We start from the raw sequence: 20660 nt of genomic DNA on the forward strand, positions 1-20660 counted from the left end.
CTTACTCCTTTCCTTCCTTCCTTCCTTCTTTCCTCCTGTCCTTTCTTGACCTGAGGACAACAGGAGGGTTAAACAGAAAAGTCTTTCAGCGATCTTCAGATTTTTGTAACAAATATCTCAATGTGTAAATGTTTACTGCACTTTGAGTCGTATCATCCAGCACTAAACACAAATATGACTGAATTATATTCTCTCTTTACCCCAAAAAACAAAAATGCTGATTAGTAAAAACCCTTTATTTCAGTCACATTTGCCTCCAACAGTAACAACTATGTAACATTTAGACAAATGTCGTAAAACATTGATCAATGTTCAAAAAACCAACATGTAAGTTACCAAAACATGTGTTCCTAATATTAAACACATAAATGCAGATTCTGACATTCATTAAGAAAATGAAGAAAACTGAGACACAACAGCTGATCAGTTTATATTGAATTTATTGTTTCAGGTCAAACAGAAACGTTAAACAACCGCCTGGAGCTTCTACATGTCAGGGTCAGGGCTAAAACTACAAACTGGATATTTTATTAACGTGAAAAGAAGCTTGTAGTTACTTTAGTTTTTAATCCATAAACTGCATCGCTGTAAATAACAGAAACAAACAAACACAACAACAAAAATAGATCCACCTTTTAACTGATCTCAGCGGCCTTGTTGGCCTCCATCTCCCACTTCTCCAGAAAGTCCTGCAGGTTCAAATTAAAAACGTCAATCCCTTTAGGCGACAGATGGACGCCGTCGGGCCGGTACAGGCCCGTGTTCGCACCACACCTGATGTTATCGTGGGTCAGCGAGGTGCCGCCCAGCTCGGAGATGATACTCTGGATTCTACGATTCACAGTGGTTCGGACCAGATCCACCTCGTGGCTGTCAGGAGAGTGGCGCCACACCCTGCGGGGCAGGATGTTGGACCAGATGAGGAGGCACTGTGGGAAGATGCTCCTCATGGAGGTCAGGTCCTTCTTGACGGAGGCCAGCAGGTCCGTCGGACTGTCAGTACTCAGGTCGTTGCCGCCCAGGTGCATGATGAGGACATCTGGGTTGGGCCAGGTGACTTTCAGCTGGTGGAGCTGGGGCAGCAGCTGGGGCCATGTCATGCCTTGGGTGCCCTTCCACCAGATGGCCACCTTGCTAGGGTCCATGCCCAACTGCATACCTACCTCTGGAGATTTGGCTCGTGACTCCGCCCAGTAAACCAGTGAATGACCACAAATCCAAACGTTCTTGGGCTCACTGCTGATCGGTTTGCCTACAAAATGTAACAGAATGTATTCGTAAGCAACAAAGCCTCGAGTCTCTTCTGCACCAGCTGATCCCAATCAATCGGACCTCTAAAGCTAGGACTGTACTCTGGCCGGTTTCACAAAGATCTGTCTGCTTGAGGACTGATATAATACTGTTATCAATATGAGCTTAGACAGTTACACATTAAGTGTTTTTCTGCTTTTGGAAAAACTTAGATACTTAGAGGATGATGGACAGATGTCAGCTAAACTCTGATTATCTGAATAAAGCCAGTCGATCTTTGTTAAACCAGCCACAGAACTTAAAGCTATACGTCTATAAACCCTTTCAACCTGTTCGTAGCCTCCTCGCCTGTCAAAGCCTTTTTCCTCCACTTCTGCTGACTCTGGTACATTAATGCTCGTTACAACCTCCATAAACTCAGGAGCACTTTTATATCAGTCCAGCTATCTATTACCTTCATCATTTAAAAAAGTACTAAAATAATAATTACTGCATCATTAAAGTTAATCAAACTTTACACTTAACTGTTTCAAAATGTCAGCTGTTCATAACGCTCAGTAATATTAAACCAAAAAGAACTGGTTGTGGTTTAACGCACCTTTGTGATTATTTACTTTACGTTGTTCAGTGATGATTATTCTAAAACGTTACATGCTGTTTTTAATCAAATAATGCAATCAAGAGATCAAAATGATCACCTACCTTTACTGTCTGCAATGTACATTTCTGTCATTTCAACCCCTTCTGAGTCACTTAGCATCAAAACTATCTGATAACAATATTTAAACATCGTAGCAAAAGGATTTGATAAAATAAAATGATAATAAATCAAATGTCTATCGTCTCCCTAGCTAACTGCAGAGATAAAGCACATAACCACGTTTATGCTGGCTGTATATGGAAACACAACATGCAACACAAAAGCCAGCAGCAATTAAAATTACTTGGATTCTGAAATTAAATCCTCAGTTATTTAACATCTATTTACAATAACTCTGATTTATTTTGCAACCACATTCATCATCATCATTTATTTTTCTTCTACTCTGCTTCACTTTAACTAGTTATGATCTGAGGTTCATTCAGTATGTCGTCTAAAGAACAGAAATGGAATTACATTTCAAATAAATTAAAAGAAATAATCTGCTTTATATTTCAAATACACAACTATATAAAACCATCTTTGTTAATCCATTTTGCAGTAAGACAAATATCATTAGGACGGTTAAAATATATATTCTGTTTTAAGTTTAATATTCTGGTAGAGTCGGAGGAGCCCCGTTAACCCGGTGAATCGGGTAAAATGACTATGACTACATCAGATTGGGTAAAAACATCAGTGCATGACATCATTATTGTCTGACACAATTTGGAAAAGAAACTCAATGTTCTGTATGCTGGATTAAAAGCTGCCAGTTACTGAGTTGAAAATGAATGAATGTTGTACATCAATGACTTTGAAATGGTAATGCAGGTTATGCAAACTAAAAAACACTGGGACGAGGATGTTGGTGAATGGATTGAATATCCTTCTGTTAGTCCCAGGCGGGGAGCTCCGGTCCTCTGAAATGATGCCAACCAGGAAGTAACTTAAAACTGCATTCTATCAAAAGGCCACCAGGGGGCGACCGTTTTGGTGTCAAAAGGACTTCCGTCTCTATACAAGTCAATGGAGAATTCACCAACTTCTCACTTGATTTCTAACCTCAGTAAACGTTTTCAAAATGTGTTTATGGTCTCAATCGCTAGTTTAAAGCCTTCTTCAATGCAGTATGATGTTCATTTGGGACATTTTGGCCTCCCTGATTTTATATGTGACGATAAAGCAGGGTATGCATTAGGGCGTGGCTACGTGGTGATTGACAGGTTGATTGGTTCACAGGTTCAGGAGGGCGCCTCATGCTCCTCCTGATGCCCATATAAGTAGAATCCCTGTTTTTATTTTTCCCAGCATGCACCTGAAATTTTCAAGATGGCGCTGCTCAGATCCGATACTATTGGCCTCCGAGCAGCAGTCCACAAACCAATGGGTGACGTTACGGATGTTACGTCCATTATATATACAGTCTATGGTTAGTCCACTGGGGACATTGTGTTTTCCATTTCTGTTCTCTGACTCTGTACTGGACCTTTTCATCTCCACTTTGAACAATGCAAAGTGATCTTAACTGACGGTCTGGTTGTCTATGAGGTTGTACAGTCACAGGTCTGCATGTGAACAGCAGTAACCTCAGCAACATATTTAAAGGCAAAGATGAGACTCGCTGTGTGACGGACGGATTTAAATGAGCAAAAGTGAGACGAGTGACAGATGGCCTACTGTCATTTGGGTTTTTGCCGATTCAAAGACAGAACAAAAGCAAAAAATAGAAATCTATCTAGAAAACTAGCATTGTATACATGTTACAAACATGGTTATGAAAAGAAAAAACCACCTTGCAATGAACCTTTGATATCTATCAGCAGTGTCGCAGTATCCCAAGATCTTGACTCGAATTCAAGTCCAATTTTAGTAGCTCGACATAAAACTTCAACACTGATAACGACGACTCCAGCGAAGATTAGCACACTGAGGATTTGAACTTCTGTGTAGAACAATCACGACAGCGGTTCATAAAGTCTATGCAGTGTTGACTAAGGTGATACTTACCCATCATCACAACAGAAGAGCACTCATATATATATATATACTTTAGCTTCAGTACCACTAGATATTTACACACATTAAATACTAGGCGGAACTGTTGAATAAATAGCAAATAACAGTGAGAGCTCTTTGGTAGCAAGCTAAGAACATGACAGCAATGGACTGACTGACTTACCATGAAGTGAAGTGAAGGAATTTACTGTCCATGAAATGAAGTGAAAGGTCTGAACTGTAATTATCGAGGCATCTCAGGCTCTCAGTAAAGGGCCGAGTCCTTAAGACCTTTAATCAAGGTTCTCTTCTTCAAACCAGTCGAGTAACGTTGGCTGAAGATAAACATACACTTAAAATATGGATAAACTTGGAGACAATAGGGATAAATTAACTCCTACAATTTGATATATAACTACTCAAAAATAGTCATTGAGCTTAAATTTGGGTTAAATGTATTAAAGGCGTATTAGTGACAATCAGACTGGCTACTACTAAATAATGCTAAATGCTCTCCTCGTTAGCTTCCTGAGCTAACCTTAGTTTCGGACGATCAAAAAGTCCAGAATCCGCCGTTGATACGCCTAAAATACTGATGTAAAAACACATCTTTAGCAGACTAAGTGATCAACTATAAGCCCACACAAGCTGCTGCGTAACATTACTCACCATAACATTCAACAGTATCAGATTTATTGACGGCAGGAACATAGTTCACCTCTAACATACGCCGATATCTCTCCATTAGCTCCTGGAGCTAACATTAGCTTCACAGACTGAAAGGACAAGCTACTTAACAGTTCATTATGCCAAGAGTTACAGTTGATTAGCTTACCATATTGATGTAATGCATTTTCTGGGTGATCACACCTTTTTTAAATCAAAACGTTGACAAATTAAGCTTAATTAAATACTACATAACATTATTCATAAGTACTGTTAAACCTGCAGTGTGGAGCTTAAACATAATGATGACTATTGGCGCTTTTTCACTACACAGTTCCAGCACGACTCAACTCGGCTCGGTACCAGGAACCTTTTCCATTACTATAGTTCCTCCTCAACGTGAGCGGGGTCGTCATATCAACGCGACACAAACACATAAACAATGGAGGACATGGAGGCGATGGTGTACTTGCTGCTGTATGAGGCTTTCTGTCTCACACAAAGCAATAGAAGAGAAACCAATCGCTGTAACGCTGTTGTTGGTATTTAAAAATGCCGGGTTTGATTCTTGTGTGGGACGGCTCATGACTCTTCCAGTGACTCTCTGACCAATCAGTGGCCGGCAGTCTGTTGACGTCACATTTAGTATTGTAGAGGCCGATATGTGTGCATCAAAGTAAAATGTGAGAACAACAAGAGAGACGAAAGGTCAATAGTTGTACTAGTTGGGGATGTCGTAACAAGCCTTTTTAAGGAGTTGTTTTTACCATATCGATATCCCAAATGAGATCAGGAATCCAACACTTACGAGGAAGTAGTTAGGCTTCCAGGAAACCGAATCTTAGCTGGAACACGCTTGGTCAGGTTGACCTGACACACACACAATAACAAATGACGCCGACACACCAAAGCGGTCGTATAAAGAGTGTGAAGGGGCGTAGGTCGGGGCTGTTTTCTTCGCTGTTCTTCGGTGTTCGTTATTGGTGTCTGCTCTGTTTGCTTCATCTTCAATAAAGTCCCAGTTGGCTGTTCGACGACTGCTGTTCTCAGTCTCTTACTTTAAAGGTTACTGAAGTTACAGTATCGGCTCGGCTCGCTTGGAACCTCGGCAGAGCAGATACTAAAAAAGTACCAGGTACCAGGTACTATCCCTGATGGAGCAGCAGGTACCAGGTACTATCCCTGATGGAGGAGCAGGTACCAGGTACTATCCCTGATGGAGGAGCAGGTACCAGGTACTATCCCTGATGGAGCAGCAGGTACCAGGTACTATCCCTGATGGAGGAGCAGGTACCAGGTACTATCCCTGATGGAGGAGCAGCAGGTACCAGGTACTATCCCTGATGGAGGAGCAGGTACCAGGTACTATCCCTGATGGAGGAGCAGGTACCAGGTACTATCCCTGATGGAGCAGCAGGTACCAGGTACTATCCCTGAAGGAGGAGCAGGTACCAGGTACTATCCCTGATGGAGCAGTAGGTACCAGGTACTATCCCTGATGGAGCAGCAGCAGGCACCAGGTACTATCCCTGAAGGAGGAGCAGGTACCAGGTACTATCCCTGATGGAAACGCAAAAAAAAAAGAGTCGAATTGAGTCGAGTAGAGTCGTGCTAGAACTGTGTAGTGGAAAAGCGCCATATCTGTTACATTCAGCCAAATGAGTTCACACAAAACTGTATTACCTTGCTGCCAAACACAATGGCTCTCATCATAATACATTAAATAATATTAATTTCTTTCACTGTAAATGACAACGGAAGATTTTACAATGCTTGGTTATAATTAATCTTCTGGATCAAGAACACTGCTGCTCTGATTTCAGGTCGACACAAACAGAACTGAGCCAACTTCACTTACCCTGAACAGCTCGACTAGGACTTGGCTCAAAGACTTACCACATTCTCTCTAAAATGAAAAATATCCTTTACAAAAAAACGGACGACGGACTAACATATGCTGCTACGGACAGGTAAGGCCTTGATGTAGAAGGGCTCAGTAAAACACTCGTAAGGCTTTCATGAGCATGGCTTACTCTACGGTTCAGTAGAAGGACGAGAGTCGATGGAAAACAGGTTAAAAGATTGTTATAAGTAAACTGGTTTCTGGCTTTTCATTATTATACAAGTTGAATGTCATAGCTGTATGAAGTATTCTTGGGAAGCTGAAATGTGATATCTATAAAAACGCCCATGTTATGCAAGACATGGGCTGCACAAATCAGATAAAACCCGTTTCTCGACCCTCGACCCTTAACCCTTAACCCTCTACGTTCTCTTAATGGTTGTGTTAGCTTTGGACCTTTACATTCAATCCCTACAGGTTTACATTTAAACAATTCTTACTTCACTGTGTCCTGGACTATTAAAGCCATGTCTATGAAAGCCACCTTCATTTAAAGGGCCTACTGAGTACTAACACATCATCTATATTAAGTCTTGAGAGCTTTTCATGTCTTTATGTAGCAGACAATTACTGCTACCTAACTAGCAACATGCAAAGCTGGTAGTTCTAAAGTATAACATACTTAATGCTACCTGTTAGTACTACACACAGTAGTACAGACTGAGTCGTTAGTGGGGTTTGTCCTTTGTGTTGGTCTTCCTCCTAAGATGTTCTTCGTGGGCTTGAAGCTGAACTCTAGGTTGTTGCAAGTTTCATATCCGTGTTAACACTCTTTACTGTCAATGAACACCAAATTAAATCCAAGCTTAGCAATGGCATTGTCAGCTAGCTGTAATGTTTGAACACTCAGTGGTCAACGTTTCAGTACACAATGCTGAGACTTCTCTTATGATTTTGGATGGCAGGTCATGAGAACATCCTTTCCAGTCAGGGTGAGAGTATCCACTGTTCATATGGCTGAGTTTTAATGGTGAGTTTGAATGAAATTCCTATGTGGATGCCTGCTAGTGAATGCAGATGTAATCATTATGCAGTGAGAAGTCAAAGTCAATCATCTTTCATGTACAGTGAGTTGTGGCTCTGATATACCCCTTTTCCACCGAACTGGAGCCGGTGCTGGTTCGGAGCCAGAGCCTGACTAAGCACCGGCTCTTTGCTTTTCCACCACCAAAGCTCCAGCCTGAGCCTCAGAACGGGAGCCAGAGCGAGCACCAACTCTTTGCTGGTCTAAAGCAAGAACCGATTACGTCAGCGGGCTGGGCTAACGTTTATTAGCCGGCTAGCAGGGCTAACGTTTATTAGCAGACTAGCGGGGCTAACGTTTATTAGCCAGCTAGCGAGGTCAACGTTCATTAGCTGACTAGCAGGGTTAACGTCCATTAGCTGAGTAGCGTCGCTAACTGTCATTTACAGAGGGTTAAACATTTGTTGATTAAAAGCACTATTTCTTATCATTTTTTGCTAGAGCTGTCTTCTTCTTCTTCTTCTTCGTTTCCGGCAGGCTAGATTGCCTTGTGGCATGTTGCTGCCTCTCACTGGTGAATCATGGAAGTGCTTCAAAGGCGCGCGCTGGCTACGTTATACAGTGACGTAATCGCGTCGCTCCTTGTCGGTGGAAAAGCAACAGGTTCGTAAAAGGTGCTCAGGTTAGCACCAACTGAGCACTGGCTCTAGCACCAGCTCCGAACCAGCTTGGTAGAAAAGGGGTAATAATGTCTCTCATGTAGGTTCTAACAACCATCCCAGAAACATCTGTAGTTGGGGCATTCTTAATTTGGTACCAATCATTCTACCTCCTTTCCACTCACCTTTAATGACAAGTCTATTAAAGCCTGATCAGACAGTCACGTGGATATGAATGAGGATCCTGCGGTGAATAAAGAGTGAGAGGTGTGTAGAAATGGGAAGCTGTACTTACTAGCGAGTGACCACTGAGTGTAACTGTTTAAGCTCGAAATGGCATTACCAAACCTTCCAACGCTACCTTGCAATAAAAACATCACTTTAACAGCTTGTCTAGCTAACTTTCAGGGCTGGGTATCGAAATCTTACATATATAGCAAATTTAGACATTGTAAAGTCTTTGTATGCCTGCTTGTGTTGGGCAATACATTGGACATCTTGACTGCTTTTTAAAAAACGGCGCAGGTTTTTGCAGAAAAAGTACAGCAACAAAACTTCGGTATCATATCACCACTAGGACTGAACATTTTCAACCAATACCCAGCCCAACTAACTACATGTCTATCTTAACCGCTCATTATCTCACCTTACTAAGGTTTTCTGGACTAGAATCGGTTCCTTTTAAGCTAGATACCAGAAAAGTCACAACATGAAGAGGAAAAAGATGTTACTCTGTGGAGAGGGGGTTGCAGTTGGCTTCTTTTCTTGATCGCTGGGATGACCCACTAGGCTCGGACAACAGGTGGGAGATGACGACTGACTCTGCAGCACTGCAATGCTCTGAAGACGTCTGCATAACCCTAAAGGCAAACTTATGGCTCCGTCAAGCTATCTTTGTGTAGAGGCTGCGCTGCTGCGTCGGAAGACCCGCGTAGCTGCTTGCATCTCTTTCATAATGCAACCACATGTAGGTGGTGCTATTGGGAGGGCAAAATAACTGCTAGACCAAACTTTACATTGTGATCTAGCAAAGCCATTCCAGGAGAAATCTTCTTGCTATGCACCGCGATCATGTGCAAGGCATCCGTGTAGCGTTGTTCTGGAGCTACAACTGCTGAGGGAGATGCTATAAATGTTCTATTCCACGTTGTGCGAATCTACAACGAGACCGCAAAAACCATGTTGACGGAAAGGCACGAACCTAGCTAAGCACTAGTCACGACGCTACCATAGAGCCTAAGTGCAGAAATGTATCATCATATAAACGGTTCCGTTAGATCCAGAGAACTCTTTACGATACTTCCATCATCTTATCCTTTTCTGTTTCTACCACATCTTCAGAAGTTCTGCCACAGATGTAAAAGTATCGCTGGGTTTTGCACGAAAGCCGAGGCTAACTGTCTGGGAGAAATCAGCCTATATACTAGCCTTCTCAAAGTACCTGTCTCATCAAGAAAAAAAAAACAAAACAGGGTGCACAAGGTAAAATATAAAAGGCATGCAGTTGTAAAATGTTACGATGTATGTTAAGAAACTGACCAACCAAGAATGTAACCTTAACAATAATCCCTGTGATTCAAAGGCTGCTAGTTGAGTTTATTGACTACATGAATCAACAGTGGTCTGATACCTGGGGAGATCCATGTTCCATCCTTGTTCTTCTCCTTCTTGCGGGCTAGCATCTCCTGAAACTGCTGCTCTCTCTTCTCCATAACCCTCTGGTTATACATGTCCAGCTGCAACACAAACACAAACACATGGTCACGGCTTCATCCTAAGAGCTGAAACATCATTTTTAAAGGTTTCCACTTGATTACATGACAATGTTTTTCTGCCTATATTACTGAACTGTACATCAGTAGCCGACTAGAACCACTTTCAAATTGCATAAAAAAACAAACCCTCTGAATCTGTGTAATAAACGAGACTTCTGCCAAGTTTCTACTTTTCATTCTTGAGTACATCAGTACTTCACTATTCAACAACTAATACTTTACATAAGTAAAATATCTATGTACAGCAGTACCACTGCTGATCCTACCTTCTCCTTCTGCTTGTTTCTGATGTCATCATCTGTGTCTACTGAGGTGTGAGAACTGGAGGCTGATGGAGACTCTGTGGGTAAACTGAACTGGACCGACTTGACTGGTTTGGCTGATGGCTGCCCAGCCAGAGATTTCACCGTCTCAATAACTTTCAGGCATCTGGCCACTGTTGTAGAGATGGCTGACTGGTCATCACTGGAGGGATTTGATGTTGCTGGTGTTGATGGTGTCACTGAGGCAGTGGTTAATGTCTGTGAAGGACTGGAGGCATCAGGAAGTGGAGCTACAGGAGGCTGACCAATAAAAGGATAGCCTGCATGACTAGAAGTTGGAATGAAAGCGTGTCCAGGAGATCGGCCGGGTGGCGGTCCAGGGGGCGGTCCTGGAGGAGACAGTCCAGGACGCCGTGGAGGAGGTCCAGGGGGAGGTCCAGGAGGAGGTCCTGGAAGAGATCTAAATCTCTGGGGTGGCTGACCTGCTGCAGGAGCGCCCATATGGGGGATTGTGGAGCTCTGTAATGGGGGAATCTGAGTGTTTAATCCAAGGGGCCAGTTGATTGGTGGAGATGGATGTTGATAGTGAGCAGGTGGAGGCCCAGGAGGAGGTTTGGGAGGAATAATGGAGGGTGAGCTCTCCATGGTCTTGGTCAGACTCTGCAGCTGTTGTGCCCTTTGCAGCGCCTCCAGCTCCTGCTGGTCAAGGAACCCTCCATACTCAGAGACAGCTTTATGTCTGCTGAGAGGCTCCAAACTTGAGGACCTGCCTGGGGAGGGGGAATGGATGTGATCCGATTTAATCGAACTGCTTCTACTTGTTCGATGTTCCTCCTGTGGGGATGACAAGTCTCTTTCTGTGGATGAGGACTTCGGACTGTAGATTTTCTCCTGGGCGCGGCTCGCCAGTTTGGACACATCTCCTGTACTCAGCTTGAGTCCAATTGTACGGAGCAGACTCTGGATCTTGTCGTATGGTTCTGTGTTGCTCTTAGGTTCCTCACTTGTTCTTTCTACTGAGGACTGCTTGGGGCTCGGTTGTTTCTTTTCCCTTTCTAAGGCTACACTACTGCTGGGTTGCTCTTGAGCCAATCCCACAATCCGAGAGAAGCCCCTGCCATCTTGAAGCGCCCGCTCATGAGGCAAAAGGTCATCATGAACATAAACAGGTTCCGATTTCTTTTCAGCATCCACCTTCTTATTAAGCATGGCAAGAAAGCGATCAAGGGGGGGTTTCTCAACTGGAGGTGACAGACGTGGTGGTATATTCATTTTGGGAGAGGGGCTTCTAGGAGGAGGTTCTGTGGGGGAAGGAGGTCTGAAATGCGGTTGGGAAGATGAAGGAATAGCCGAATGAGTCATGGGAGGTTGGGTGGAGGTGCTAGGAACTTTACTGGGCTGAGAGGAAGATGAGGGATCATGGGGTTCTGGAGACTGGCTCCGTTTGACAGGATGGTATCGATCATCATACGGTCGGTCCGCATACGCTGGGTCATAGTATCGATCCTCAAAGGGTTCATCATAAACATCGTAGCGGTCGGTGTAACGGCGGCTGGCAGACGGAGGGCCTTCATAGGGAGGTTCGGTGTAGGGGCGGCTTTCGTAAGGCCGGTCAGCGTAGGGCCGCTCGGCGTACGGACGTTCAGCATAAGGTCGGCTGGTGTAGGAATCACCGTATCGCTCACCATAAACCTCACCATACCGCCGGTCTTCATACTGACCATACGGACTCTCATAATAAGGGTCATTATACGGTTGAGGAGGACGAGGGTGGTACTCGGGTCCCTCCGGTCGTTTCTTGAGAATAGATCGAACTGGTTTGTACTCTGTGAGCGGGACAGCGATCCTGCCGTGATCGTAGTCTATGCACGTCCTCTGTCCCGGATCCACAAGCGACTTCTTGTAGGCTATCATCTCGTTCAGCTCCTCCAGCTCCCGCTTCTTCCTCGCCAGCTCGTCATCCATAACTCCTCCCATACGCCTGGGAGGAGGAGTAGGACTCACCTCCCTCCTCCTCTTGTGAGTTTCTTCCCGCTCCCTGCTGATTTTGCTCCTTTTCTTGACTACCCGGTCCTTGCTCCTGCTGCGACTCCTGCTGCGGCTCTTGCTGCGACTGCGACTCTTGCTGCGGCTTTTCGTACGCCTGCGTGAGCGTTCGCGGCTTCGGCTTCGCCTGTACCTGCTGGGTTTACGGTCATGGTCGATGCTGGTGCTGCGTTTGCTTTTAATGATACGTCCAAACTTGTCTCTGGGTGGACTCCTGCTCCTACTTGTACTCCTGCTCCTACTCTTACTCCTGCCTTTACTCCTACTCCTACTCCTGCTTCTGCTACGGCCATATCTACGGCGAGCGGCACCGTAATCCTTTCTGTTGATTGAGGTCTTGCTGTCTTGCGCTCTGAGATTCTTCACAACAGCCTTCAGCTTGTCTGTCTCTGGTTTTTCCTTCCTAAAAGTTAAAAGAAAGATGTTACAGAGTTTTGCTAATTAGAATAAAAAAAATGTGAGATTCTAAATATCCTGGCTAATTTATTTTGTTTATTTTTTTAAGCACAGATTCTGAGATTCTTCTTATTTCATTTAAATGAATAAATTAATGAATTACTTACTCTGCATCTTCAGTCTTTGCCAGCTTGATGGTCATCTAATCAGTGAGACAAACACACATTACACAAAGTCAGGAAAATAATTACATCTGCACACGCACACACACACACGTTTATATATATACACACATATATAAAATACAGTAGTGCTAACCTTTCCTTTGTTGGCACCAACGCCGCCCAGCTTACGGACGGGGAGGAAAACACTCTCGGTGAAACGTTTGATCCTGATGGCCTGGTGCCCCCCCTCTGCTGTTTCATGCTGGACGACAGGAAACATGTTTTATTCCAAAAATATTAAAGACACAATAGATGTCTTCAAAATGCACATACAAGGGTCACTGATAAAGAAGTGTTGGTAAGATGATGAATTCATAAATCAGTTAAAACTAGTTTTAAAAGCAGCATCGGGTTTGTTAAAGCAGCAGGAGATAAAGTCAGCGGCTCAGTAGCAGCAAGACATCATGGACGCCCGAGTTACGCCCAGTTCAATATAATTAATATATTAAAAAAAGATCAATAAGAGAAAACTGGATCAATGTATAATTAAGATTTTATCGTTTTAATAATTGTTTTATAAATGGATGAATACAGAAAAATACCTTAAACACATCCTCAAACCTAGTTTTAAAACGGCATCTTTTAATAGTCAGAGGAACATGTGTCAGTAATAATAAGTGTTGGTAAGATGATGAATTCATAAATCAGTTAAATTAGATTTAAAAGCAGCATCAGGTTTGTTAAAATGTACATTTAGTGTTTTTGTTGGTTTTATATCATTTGAAATGACATTTGCACCATTTTTTACCAAAAGTAAGACTGAATGCTCCTGAAAATGTCAAATGGTGTAACCACAAAAGAATGATAAATATTACATATTTTATCACCTACAGTGTATTTAAGTGGACTTATACTAATAATGACTTCATTTAAAACATGTAAATGTTTCCTGATCTCCATGGTAACCCAGAGTAAATGTAATATTTAGAACAATTGTATTCCATTACCTTTATTTAATATAAAGTTATAATGTAAGATCATGCCAAACTAGTTGATATGGTGTTTTATTGACAATTTACCGTTTTTAAGCAAGTTGAATTATTTGGTACAAAGTTTTTATGGTTACACCACTTAGACATTTTTGCCATAATCCTCTAATATATTCTCTCAAAATGGATTAAAAGCAGAAATTTGATGCTGGGTCCACAAAAAAAGAATGTGTGCAAGTTATTCATACGTTTATTTTCATGTTTTAACCCTTTAAATTTAAACTAAACCACATGGACACTAAAACATAATTGAACCTTAAAATATAAATCAGTTGATTGTCGGTTTGGATCTAAACATGAAGATTCACTGGCAGCAAGTTTCACTTTGAACCTTTTACGTCCGTGTGAAGACGACTCAGGAGTCAGAGTGAGATTAAAATGATGATGATGATGATGATGACGATGATGAAGACTCACCGGGATGACGCTGAACTCGACCTTCTCGTTCAGCTCCAGTCTTTTCTTCTCGATGACCTCGGACATGCTGAAGTAGAGCTGAGGATTCTGGGAACACTTGATGAGCCCCGAGTTCTCCGAAAACTCGATGACGATGCCCTGCAGGAGGAACACGGAGCAACGCGTCAGAGATTCTGCTTCAGACACAATCTGCCAGTAAAGAGTCTGGTTCGGAGTCTGGTTCGGAGTCTTACGTGTCTGCGCTGCTCGGTCGACTCTTCGAAGGAGTCGGGGAGAATCTCCACATAGGCCGCTCGCTCCTCTTTGGTCTCTGGATGAGTGGCGATGTTGAACCGAACCTTTAAAACATCAAACACGGTTCAGCTTTAGACATTTAACATAAAGAATCAAACTACGCTTTACTGAACCTGTAAAAAAAAAAAGATATAGAAAATGATGAAGAACAAATGAGGATTTAAGTTTTTGGGGTATTTTGTGAGGAGAAGTTTTCCTCATTTAAGACTTCTGAGGTTAAAACTCATTATTTGTAATCTCTTCAGGTTTAATTTGAAGAGACCCAACATCCCCCACATGAGCACATGGGATTTAGTACTTTAGAGCCGTGTGATCTCTGGACGGCTGTATAATTAAACTCTGCTTTGCTTCATCAGTGTGTCACCTTGTCTCCGTCCAGCATGGTGGCGCTGGTCAGCAGGTCACTGTATCTGAACTGCAGCTGTTTCTGCTGACCGTCGATGGTCATCACCAGCCGGCCCATCTCTGAGTCTCTGCTCCTCACTGCTCCTCCGTCTGCAGCCGGCTGCTCCTCCTTCTTTACCTCCTTGCCTCCTTCGCATTCAGGTTTTGTTTCTGCCGATTCGTCCTCGTCCATTTTCTCCACTTTAATTTTAATCTGAAAAATAGACCTGATAGATCTTAACTCTGCAACTAGTCTCTCATCTGTCTCTCACATGTCTCTCTCCTGTTTCACCTGTCTCACATCTGTCTCTCATCTGTCTCTCATCTCTCTCACATGTCTCTCACCTGTCTCTCACGTCTCTCTCCTGTCTCTCTCCTGTCTCACCTGTCTCTCACATGTCTCTCTCCTGTCTCACCTGTCTCTCACCTGTCTCTCATCTCTCTCACCTGTCTCTCACCTGTCTCTCATCTCTCTCACCTGTCTCTCCCCTCCAGGACGGTCCGGTACAACACCTGCATCACTGCTGATGCTGCACCGATCCACCTGTCAGTCTCACGCTCCATCTTACCCTCATTTGCAGATTTAAAGTTAGATATTAGAGCAGACGTCTCCTCTTTCATCATTAGTGTTCGTCAGCTGAATACTGGACCCTGATTGGCTCAAAACTAGCTGTGATGTCATAAATCACTCTTCATACCTGTCCGTCCTCATCTCCTCTTCCTCCCTCGTTCTCCTCCGGGTCTTTCTTGATCTTGATCTCCTTACGAGTTCTGCTGATGGCTTTGAGGACGGTGCCTTCGAATCTCTCCTTGCTGATTTCGTCCAGCGTGTCGGGGTCTCTTATTTTGAAGCCGAGCGGCGTCCACTGCAGGAGGACAGGAAGTGGTCATAAACCTCGTTAACTAATTAATGAAATCGACGCTGATTGGTTACCATGTGAAGGAGATGCTTGATGTTTCTCACCTTGTGTTTGGCTGCTGCGAGCACCGCCGCCACTTCCTCCTTCTTCTTCCTCTCCGACTCCTTCAGTTGCTCCTCATCACTCCTCTTCCTCTGCTCCTCGACCTCCGACTGTTTCTTCCTCTCCTCCTCCTCCCGTTTCTTCCTCTTCTTCTCCTCCTCCTCTCGTCTCTTCTGCTCGTTCAGGATTTTGTCTTCGATCATCTTCGTCCTCCTCAGTCTGATCGCTCTCTTGCCCGATTTCCCCTGCGGAAACAAAACGCCGGCGTCACACCTGCTTCCTGCTTCCTGTTTTTCCACTTTTAGAAATCAAATTTAAGATTTTTTTAAGACTTTAGATATGAAAATCTAATGTGACTTTTTAAGACCTTTAATTCTGAAAATCTTTTTGAATTGGATGCTTGAGATAATAATTAATATTTCATACTTTAAAAAGACTTATTTGACTTTTTAAGACTTTGAACTTTAACGATCTACAGGAAGTCGATTTAACGCTGCGGCTGTCGGTTTCGGTAGGACCATAAACTGTATATAAGAAATGGACGTAACATCTGTGATGTCACCCATTGGTTTGTGGACTGCTGCTCGGAGGCCAATAGTATCGGATCTGAGCAGCGCCATCTTGAACATTTCAGGTGCATGCTGGGAAAAATAAAAACAGGGATTCTACTTATATGGGCATCAGGAGGAGCATGAGGCGCCCTCCTGAACCTGTGAACCAATCAACCTGTCAATCACCACGTAGCCACGCCCTAATGCATACCCTGCTTTATCGTCACATATAAAATCAGGGAGGCCAAAATGTCCCAAATGAACATCATACTGCATTGAAGAAGGCTTTAAACTAGCGATTGAGACCATAAACACATTTTGAAAACGTTTACTGAGGTTAGAAATCAAGTGAGAAGTTGGTGAATTCTCCATTGACTTGTATAGAGACGGAAGTCCTTTTGACACCAAAACAGTCGCCCCCTGGTGGCCTTTTGATAGAATGCAGTTTTAAGTTACTTCCGCGTTGGCCTCATTGCAGAGGACCAGAACTCCCCGCCTGGTTAGAACCAGAAAGCAGCTTGTACAGAATAAAGTGTGTAATAATCAGACTCCTCTAACAGCAGCAACAGCAGGAACCTGAACCTTAATTAATAATAATATTTAATCATTCATGGGTCGGACTCACCAGGCCGACCGTGAACTCCGCCTCTTTGTGGACGTCGTTGGCGTTGAACTCGGTGTCGCTGAAGTTCTCGCACACGTCAAAGGAAAGTTCTCCGTGATCGTCAGAGTTGATGACGCCTTCGTCTGGTCCGAGCTTGGTGATGATGCCCTGAAACAAAACCAAGCGGTGGATCAACGCTGGCGGCTCTGAACCGTTTAAAACCCAACGTGAGAATCAGTCGGCGAGTCTTTTACCAGCTCTCTCTTCTCTTTGGTGTAGTCGAAGGTGAACGGGATTTTGGGCCTGATGTTGGCCGCCCTCCTCTTCCTCGTCACTGTGTCGATCAGCAGGTTGATGAGCACGTGGTCGTTCTTCAGCAGCGTGACGCCGCAGTCTCTGTGGTCGAAGGTCACGTTGGTCCTGACCGGGCCGATGTTGGCATGGATCTGACCCGGGTAACCCTGCATGGTGGGCTGTAAGGGGGGGCAATTAAAAAATAAGGGAAATATAGGAACTGTAAAGAGGTTCCTCCTGTTTATACTGACTATTGTATGAACAGGAGGAACAAGGGTCAGTGACTAATAAGTGTTGGTAAGATGATGAATTCATAAATCAGTTAAAACTAGTTTTAAAAGCAGCATCAGGTTTGTTAAAATTTTTTACCAAAAGTAAGACTGAATGCTCCTGAAAATGTCAAATGGTGTAACCACAAAAGAATGATAAATATTACATATTTTATCACCTACAGTGTATTTAAGTGGACTTATACTAATAATGACTTCATTTAAAACATGTAAATGTTTCCTGATCTCCATGGTAACCAGAGTAAATGTAATATTTAGAACAATTGTATTCCATTACCTTTATTTAATATAAAGTTATAATGTAAGATCATGCCAAACTAGTTGATATGGTGTTTTATTGACTATTTACTGTTTTTAAGCAAGTTGAATTATTTGGTACAAAGTTTTTATGGTTACACCACTTAGACATTTTTGCCATAATCCTCTAATATATTCTCTCAAAATGGATTAAAAGCAGAAATTTGATGCTGGGTCCACAAAAAAAGAATGTGTGAAGTTATTCATATGTTTATTTTCACATTTTAACCCTTTAAATTTAAACTAAACCACATGGACACTAAAACACATCACTGACCCACCAACCGAGCTCCTCCAAAATAAAAGTGAGCGTTGTGTCTCACCGTGGGCTCGATGATCGGCTGGCTGACGACGCCCTCGTACAGCTCGGGGTCGAGCACCATTTTGGCTCCTAGCTCCAGCTTGGCGTTTGCTCTCGATTTCATCTGCCGGTCGTCATGGTTACTGTTGGCTGTGTCCTCCTCCTCGGTTGCGGCGGCGCTGCAGAGCGTCAGGAGCAGCGGCTCCTTCACCCGGCGGATCCGGATCGCCTTCTTCCCCGTTCTCAGCTAGCATTTAAAAACAACAAACTTTTAGAATGAATCTCGTTACAGTAAAAAAAAACGTGACAGGAAATGAAACAGGAAGTGCTCACTGAGGCGACGGTGAACTCCACTTCCTCGTTGACGTCCTCTGACGTGAACTCGATGTCGCTGAAGTTCTCTTTGATGTCGAAGGGAAGCTCGCCGTGTTCCTCAGACTTGATGATGCCCTCGCTGTCCTTCAGGCTGAGGATGGTGCCCTGCAGAGATTTAAAGGAGCAGCGTCACTAAAATAAACCCAAATAATATGTGACCTCCATGATGTCTTGCTGCCATGAGTCACTGAGCTGTGTAGTCTAGTATTCAGGTTCATTAACAGCTTTCAGCCACTAGGAGGAGCTCTAAGCTTCTTGTGTAGAAGTAGAACCTGAACACTGCTGCCCTCTGCTACTCTGACTCAGTAGTAAGTTAGTTAACACACGTTTGTGCAGTTAAAGGTTGTTTGTTATGAATACTGAAAGTTATTTTTTGGTGCATTATCTATTTAGATCTTGTTAATGTCGGCAACCGAATATTCAGTTATTCATTCAGACCGACCATGAAAACATGAGCTCATGAGCATCTCTAACTGAAACACTGTCATGAAGATAAAGTGAGACGTCAGCTCAGATTCATGTGTGAGTATCAGAGTCACTAAACCTGGTCTGAGACTCTACATCGATTAACAAAAGTCAAAAATAGATTATGTAAACGTAAGTTAATAACTCCTTCCTCAGTTTGTTCCTCTCATACAGGCAGCTGAGCTTCACCCTACTAGCTCTATACTGTTGACTTATTTTAATGTGAAGACACTTATATTTAACATGCATGTTAAATGTTGACATTCAGATTTTTAAGTTACGGAGTAAAACGGAGTTCATATTCATCTGACTTCTTGTATGAATTGATGGAAAATTAGCCGCGCAGTAAGAAAGATAAATGAGGATGTGATGCATAGAATCGATTCGTAGCTCTGAATCAGATTTTAATCAGCTCGTGAGGTGCTGAGAGACGCTGTGTGTGATGTTCGGGTTCTCACCGTCTCTCGGGTCTCTTTGGTGTGGCTGAAGGTTGCTGGGATTTTGGGTTTGATGTTGGTGGCTCGTCTCTTCTCGGTGACGATGTCGGTCAGCAGGTTGATGAGCACCTGGTCGTTCTTCAGCAGCGTCACCGTGCTGTCCTTCCTGTCGAACTTCAGGTTGGTCCTCAGCTGGCCGATGTCCACGTGGACCTGACCCGGGAACTGCCGCTCGCCGGGCTGCAACGAGTTCATCAGTGTGACTGTTAGTATTAGTGTTACTGTTCTGACTGTGTGTGGAACTATGTCAACGTTTAGTGTCCTACAGGCTCAGTGACAGGAGAACAAAGGAGAATAAATAATACATTTTTAAATATCTGAAAAAGAACAAAAAAATATAAAAAATTCAAAAATCTGAAAATAAAAAAAAAGAAATACGTAAGTTAAAAACTAAAAAACTAAAACTAAACAGAAAAAAACAGAAATTTTTTTTAAAAATTAAAAATTAAAAAATCAGAAAAACTAAAAACCTAAAAATTTGAAATCTGAAAAAACTAAAAACCTAAAAAACTGAAAAATAAAAACTAAAAACCTAAAAAATTTAAAAATCTGAAAATTAAAAAAACTAAAAAGCTAAAAAACTAAAAACCTAAAAGTTTGAAATCTGAAAAAGTAAAAACCTAAAAAATAAAAAACTGAACAATAAAAAAAAATAAAAATCTGAAAACTAAAAACCTAAAAATGTAAAACTGAAAAACTAAAAACAGGAAACAGGAAGCGCGACGGGTTGAGGTCTGACCTGCGGCTCTGCGATTGGCTGACCGACCACGGCCTCGTAGATCTCCGTGTCCACGTTCTCGGTTCCACCTGGAGCCACTTTCACGTCCGTCGCTATCAAACTGTTCTGCTTTAATATCGTAGAAACAGAAAAACAGAATAAATAACAAACAAGGTAATAAATACATTAAACTAAAACTGAGGACGGAAGCGTCGGCTCACCTTCTCCTTGCAGGCGGTGAAGTGAACTCTGACCCCGGGCGTCATGGCCTGCGGGTTCCCGAAGAACGCCTGAAAGCTGAAGGTGAACTTCTCCAGATCTTCTCTCTCGATGTATCCGAAACTCGGCTGCAGAACACAAACAGGAAGTCAAACAGGAAGTCTCTGATTAACTGACTGAAGTCTGACCGATATATAAAAAAATAAGATATATAGGCT

The 20660-nt window shown here is 42.9% G+C and overlaps 1 protein-coding gene across 1 annotated transcript in view; it reads right to left on the reverse strand.

Annotated features, from left to right (window-relative positions):
- Nucleotides 1-423: 423 nt before the first annotated feature.
- si:dkeyp-121d4.3 (uncharacterized) overlaps nucleotides 424-20660 on the reverse strand; it is a 24882-nt gene continuing 4645 nt past the window's right edge. The window contains exons 5-21 of the mRNA XM_062429835.1: nucleotides 20445-20570; nucleotides 20245-20352; nucleotides 19467-19685; nucleotides 18502-18648; nucleotides 18191-18415; nucleotides 17241-17459; nucleotides 17008-17154; nucleotides 15834-16076; nucleotides 15568-15735; nucleotides 14850-15083; nucleotides 14425-14529; nucleotides 14192-14329; nucleotides 12880-12987; nucleotides 12729-12763; nucleotides 10123-12568; nucleotides 9712-9817; nucleotides 424-1252 (exon numbers count right to left, since the gene is read on the reverse strand). Coding sequence (XP_062285819.1) covers nucleotides 636-1252; nucleotides 9712-9817; nucleotides 10123-12568; nucleotides 12729-12763; nucleotides 12880-12987; nucleotides 14192-14329; nucleotides 14425-14529; nucleotides 14850-15083; nucleotides 15568-15735; nucleotides 15834-16076; nucleotides 17008-17154; nucleotides 17241-17459; nucleotides 18191-18415; nucleotides 18502-18648; nucleotides 19467-19685; nucleotides 20245-20352; nucleotides 20445-20570 — 5391 coding nt within the window. The 3' untranslated portion in view covers nucleotides 424-635. The remainder of the gene's footprint in view (nucleotides 1253-9711; nucleotides 9818-10122; nucleotides 12569-12728; nucleotides 12764-12879; nucleotides 12988-14191; nucleotides 14330-14424; nucleotides 14530-14849; nucleotides 15084-15567; nucleotides 15736-15833; nucleotides 16077-17007; nucleotides 17155-17240; nucleotides 17460-18190; nucleotides 18416-18501; nucleotides 18649-19466; nucleotides 19686-20244; nucleotides 20353-20444; nucleotides 20571-20660) is intronic.

This window comes from Scomber scombrus, chromosome 12, assembly GCF_963691925.1.
Source record: "Scomber scombrus chromosome 12, fScoSco1.1, whole genome shotgun sequence".
NCBI lineage: Eukaryota > Metazoa > Chordata > Actinopteri > Scombriformes > Scombridae > Scomber > Scomber scombrus.